The sequence below is a fragment of the Hippocampus comes genome, unplaced genomic scaffold (genome assembly GCF_001891065.2).
Source record: "Hippocampus comes isolate QL1 unplaced genomic scaffold, H_comes_QL1_v1.1 scaffold174, whole genome shotgun sequence".
Taxonomy (NCBI): domain Eukaryota; kingdom Metazoa; phylum Chordata; class Actinopteri; order Syngnathiformes; family Syngnathidae; genus Hippocampus; species Hippocampus comes.
In genome coordinates, this window is record NW_017805983.1 from 1,822,007 (window position 1) to 1,827,826 (window position 5,820).

General features: G+C 41.4%; 1 protein-coding gene across 1 annotated transcript in view; it reads right to left on the reverse strand.

Moving 5' to 3' along the window:
• Window positions 1–1,071, reverse strand: part of LOC109528370 (zinc finger protein GLI2-like) — a 19,377-nt gene extending 18,306 nt beyond the window's left edge. Inside the window, 1 exon segment of the mRNA XM_019890848.1 lies at window positions 935–1,071. Coding sequence (XP_019746407.1) covers window positions 935–1,022 — 88 coding nt within the window. The 5' untranslated portion in view covers window positions 1,023–1,071.
• Window positions 1,072–5,820: the final 4,749 nt, after the last annotated feature.

Genomic DNA, 5,820 nt, shown 5'->3' on the forward strand with positions numbered 1-5,820 from the left:
GAAACCCTTGACACACTTGATAGAAAGTGCCGGCTCTCAAACTTTTCATCATTCCAGGAAACACATGGTCTTTGCGTGGGTGTGACATGACCTTCAGAATACCACAAGCAACATGGCTGTCCCCGGCGTTGGCCTCGTTGAAATATTTAACAAGGTCGTGTCCGTCTTGGCTTGTAAAAGCTACACGTCTTTAGCACGGAGCCTTGCAGAACTGCCCATTTTCACTTAAAAGTGGCGCGGCACTACGCGTCGAACGTCGTGGCGCTAATAACGTTGTGCTGTTGTCATAGTAGCGTCTGACATTGCTCCCCCACACGGTGAGATTGATTTATTTTTTTAGCCTCGTTAAATCTGCCTTTCATCTCACGTGCACTTATGTTTCACACAAGCCAACACACATTTCACCGAGTCAAAGTCACAAAACAAACCACACCTCACCACCACCACACTCATCAATCATGTTCAATCATTGTGAGTAAAGCGCTTGTCACGCCTCCTCAAAGACACCCCGATGCATCACAGCAGTTCCAAGTCTACTATTTGGCTCCACTTGCACCTTCTTTCTGGAGTCTTATCGTCACACAGGCACCATCGACTTGAGGGTATGCGGTGGTCTTGCGCTTGACTTTGCTTGGCTTTCATCCCACACGTATGTGAATGTTTAAATCATGACTGCAGCGCTCATCAGTCCTTGAGTTGTCCAACCCAAACACTCACCTGTCTTCTCTCGCCACGTCGCTTATTGATCAGCGCTTACACGCTTTTAAGCCAAGCGCGAGTCATTAGGCATGCAGTTTCACGCCGCAGCTTCTTTACGACTCCTGACAGCGAGGCCACAAGTGCTTCGTCTTTGATATGCATATTTGATTATTTCATCACCCAACCCACCGAAGCCGCTCAAAGGCAACATCCATGGCCTCCCCTTGAACGTTACCTCTGGTTTCTAGTGGCTTCTTTAGGAGGTCTCCAAAACCACTGCCGTCCATTTTGTCTTTCTTCTCGTCAGCTCCAATTGCATCCATGGCCGAGCATCTGAAAGACACAAACGCAAGAGGGAAGTTTAGCGGTCAGCAAGCGGCTTACGCTCAGGGGGGCAATCAAAACAGTGGATGTGCCGTGTCCAAAAATCGCACTCAAAATGCACAGCTCTGGGGGAGGGAAAAAAAACATAAGAGATTAAACAACTAAACAATTTACCAAAAGAAAACAAAGAGGACCTGAAAAACAAGTATGGACTTTGTGACATATACACAGCAAGCAGCGTTGGCCCAATTATGTTGACGTTTACAGAAAACAATTCAATTTCTTTATCTTTTCTTCCTTCTATTGTCATTCTCTTCTTTTGTCTTTTTTAATCTATCATCTTCTATCTTCCAACTTTTATCTTCGATCTTCTTCTGTCTTCCATCTTCTACTATCTTATTCTATCGTCTTATCTTCTTTCATCTTGGAGTCATTCACAGGACCAATGTAACTGTTATTGTGGGTCTCATGAATAATAATTTTTAAAGAAAGACGTGCGGTAATTTACAAATAGATTCCTAAAATGTATGAACTGAAAGTCTGATGATGTCATAATAATCCTGTGCTGGTATAGTGCTGGGAACATCTGATTTTGTTCAATCTTTCATTGAGGTCACTTTTCAACATAGAACTAGAATATGTCCTGTCCTCGTATTCATTTCACTTCTTGTTCTAATTGTAGCTCACGACGACGAAGAAGCTACTTACAACTTGCACTACTTACAACTTGCACTCATTGTTTATTTTGCCCTTTTAGCTTGGGCATGGGCGGCATGGCTCAGTGATAGAGTGGTTGTCTCCCAACCCAGAGGTTGGGGGTTTGATCCCCGGCCATTGCGACCTTGTGGAAGTGTCCTTGAGCAAGATACTGAACCCCCGGTTGCTCCTGATGCCGCGTCATCAGTAGGTCAATGAGGACACAGGGTAAAGCGCTTTGAGTACCAAAGGTAGAAAAGCGCAATCTCAGTGACAGCCCATTTACCATTTAGCTTGAACGCAAGCTATGTGTGTGCCGTGGAGGCCGGCAAAGCGACCAGCTGTGAGTGGCAGACACACACACATGCACACACAAATATGCAAGTGTAACCAAGCTCACATGAACAACGATCCCGCCAGGGCACAATTGCAGATCCAGATTACAAATCAAATGAGATCAGGCTGGGGGAATAATAATGAATTTCAACGCTGAATTATGAATGGTGCTCTTGTCACCCTAACAAACGACCGTGCATCTCAGCCCAAAAGGTCACGGCGCAGTAGAGTACAATCTCTGTCAATTCCTTGCCAGCGCACCCCTTCACAAGGGCCACTTGCTGGAATTTATGGTCGGGCCCGCCACCTATTCTCCTTTGAATAATAGTGGTCCCGTAAAAGAAGCCTGAGTCTAAAATAGACTGCGGCTTGGAAGGAAGCGAGTTGTTTATTGTGTGTGTGGCTGGTGTGCAAATAAAGGCGAGCAGATGACGTTGAGATTTATAGGACCAATCAAACACGATCTGACATCCAGCTCAGACCTGCTTTTGGTTTTTCTCCGTTGGGCAATTTTCAAATTGAATACAAGTTTAGATAAATAACAACCATATTTTGGTTCACTTATTGCTGCTCTAGCTTCCTCGCAGAATCCCAAAACATAAGGAATATATTTAAAACACGCAGATGAGAGAGACGGATGTACAGTATGCTGAACACAATTACAGCAGACCAGCCTGCAAGAGGTAGAAACCCTCACATTGATTTTCCGAACTAGCCATGTCAGTTGGATCAAACGGTTACATGTTCATAATGTGACTAATTTTTGACAAATTAATTGGTAATGTAAGCATCAAGGCAGCAATTCTCAAAGCGTGGCACAATTACCAGTAGTGGTTCACAGGCTCCCACTAGTTGTACACAAAAGAGTCGCTGAATTAATTTGAAATAAAATTTACAACATTAAAAAAAATGACATACAATCAAACATATTAGAATGAATATTGTAGCTGTGCACAAAGCCTTTTTTAGAAATGTCTTTGAATCCAGGAGAATTGTTTTGGAAAACGTTTTTAAGTAGAGATTTTTCAAGTGCAGTTCAGTTGTATTTAACTTGAAATTGCAAAACATGAGCATTTAATGGTAATAGAGTTTTTATTCAACTTTGATGTGCAACATAGTTGAAAGAATATTATTGAAGTTGTTGTTTCATAGTGTTCATGTTCGAACGGTGCATAACGTTACAGTGGCTTACAATTTTGTGTGTGTGTGTGTGTGTGTGTGTGTGTGTGTGTGTGTGTGTGTGTGTGTGTGTGTGTACATGTTTGTTTTTATTTGGGCCTGCAACATTAATGTCTTGTAATCATTATTTATGTATTTATTTTAGTAGAAGGTTTGAGAAGCACCATATTATGGGATCATGGGGAGTGAGTAGGTCATTATTGTCATTATTATTAGCACCCACAGCTCTTTCAGATTAAAAGTTTGGAGTGGTTTCATAAACTATCCTTGACAAAGGCAAATGTGTCATCAGGGAGGCTGCTCTTGCTACTCTTCACTGGTGGAAAAACAGACATACATCTTTGTTAGCCACAGTGTGTTAGCTTGCTTGCTATCTACTTCAGTGCTAGAAACAGAGCAGTACGTTCTCCTTTGTCAAAATAGGCTTGAATTTTTCTATTTACTGCCTGAGATTCTTATTGCTGAAGACCTTGGAGTCTAATAAGATGTCTGAAAAAAAATGGGACATCAGCATCATGGACGAACAAGAACCAGGGAGCAGTAACAGCATTCGTGTCTGTGTTCAAAAATTCTCAGACGAATCTACAAAACACGCACGCGCGCACGCACGCAGGCAGGCAGGCAGGCACGCCCACACACACACACACACACACACACACACACGGATAAAGTGTATTGTTCCAGTTATTATTATTAGTGAACTTATCTTTTTTTTTGTTTTGTTAGTCATTCCTCAATTTTAGCAGAGCTGTGTTGTTTTAATAGCATATACCCGTAATTATTTTCATCTCAGTTGGAGCATTATGCCACTTGATTAAAAAAAAAAAAAAAGCTTTTGCACACAGATATTTTTTTTCTTCTTTTTTACTTAAGTATATGAACCCTGAAAACTAATTGATGCCATTTCCGCTATATTCATCAGTAGTTTTAGTTAGTTTTATAAACGTAAGATGCAGTTCCAGTTAGTTTTCAAGTTTGTAAAATAATTTTTGTTTTTATTTTATTTTGTTAATGTTTTTACTTATTTTGTTAGCTTTCGTTATTTATAACAACCTTGCTGTTCACCAGGAATCACATAAGTTGACCTCATGCAAAACAAAGACGGCTGACCACATGGAGACGTCGAGCATTCCTCTGACTCTCCCCTACATAGCTTTTTTTGCAGGTACCCCCGGCCATCCAACACACACACACACACACACACACACACACACACACACACACAAACAGATAGACACATGCTGCATGTTTCGTCTTATTTTGGCGTATGTAGCAAAGCTCCGCTCTGAGGGAAGCTGGGGCAAAAAAGGGAGAAATGCTTCCCAGAGGTCTTCAGAAGTCCTGTCAAATCTTTTGCTCTTGACACCCAGTGTTTCAAGTATGTGTTTGGATCACATGAGACTGCTTCCTATCGGTGGAGATTTACTGAAAGGCCAACTCCTCAAGCACCCCAAAGCACTAAATGATCACACGCTTCTTTTCAGTTGTCAGCTTATTACATGGGTGTTGGGGCCTGAAGACAGCTGATTGTTATCTTTGGATGAAAGACATAGCAGGAGTTTTTATTCTTTGCCCCCTGTCCGTACTGTGATGTGCCGGTGGCTCACGGCATATAAGTGTGTGAAAAGCAAGTGAAGGCACCCACGGTGGTATTTTAGGAAAGTGACACACAACACATCCCGTACATTTCAGTCTGACTCGTGTGAAGGGCCCCCTTAATTTGTTCACATCCTTTGACCCCCTGTGGAAGGTCAAAGAATGTTTTAAACTTCTTCTCATGAACATTTGCATTCCACACCCTTTCCAAACCAGCCTTCAGGCTTGCAGTGTGTGGCCTTTCTCAGTCCAGGCCACAACTCAATTCAAACAACTTTTAGAATCATCCATACACTTTCCGCACTTATCATGACAGTCACAGGTGTTGTGGAGCCGATAACGGCTGAATTCGGGCGAGAGGTGTTGCCAGCCAGTCACAGCAAACAAGCATTCACACCAACAGGCAATTTAGACCCTTCAATTAGCTCACCATCGATGTTTCTGGAATGTGGGAGTAAAGTGGAAGAACATGCAAACCCCACACAGGTAGGCCAGAGTCTGGATTTGAACCCCCAACCACAGAACTGTGAAGCAACGTTGCTAACCATGAGCTCACTATTGCACCCATTCAGAATTATACTGTATTTATTTAAACGTTCTTATGCAAATTCCTAAATTCACATGTCACGCTCCAATCACTTTCATGGTTTAAACAATTAAATGCCCAATTTAAGATCAAACCACAAAATGTATTTCCAGCTTTGATTTTGATTAAAATGTATTTGCATGCAAAAAATGACTATTGTAGAAAACACAGATGTACAAAATTATAGCAAGTACTGATACTCTATTATAGCAAGTGCAGTTATTATTATTATTATTATTATTACGATTATTATTATTATTATTATTATCAACTCTACAATAATAAACAAAAACAAAACTATTCCTAATTGTATTTAATTTCGAATTAATTCGCTTTAAAAGTTTCATACAGGGACGCGACTCACCCACTTTTCTTGACCCGGCAACCAAATCTCCGTTTGGAAG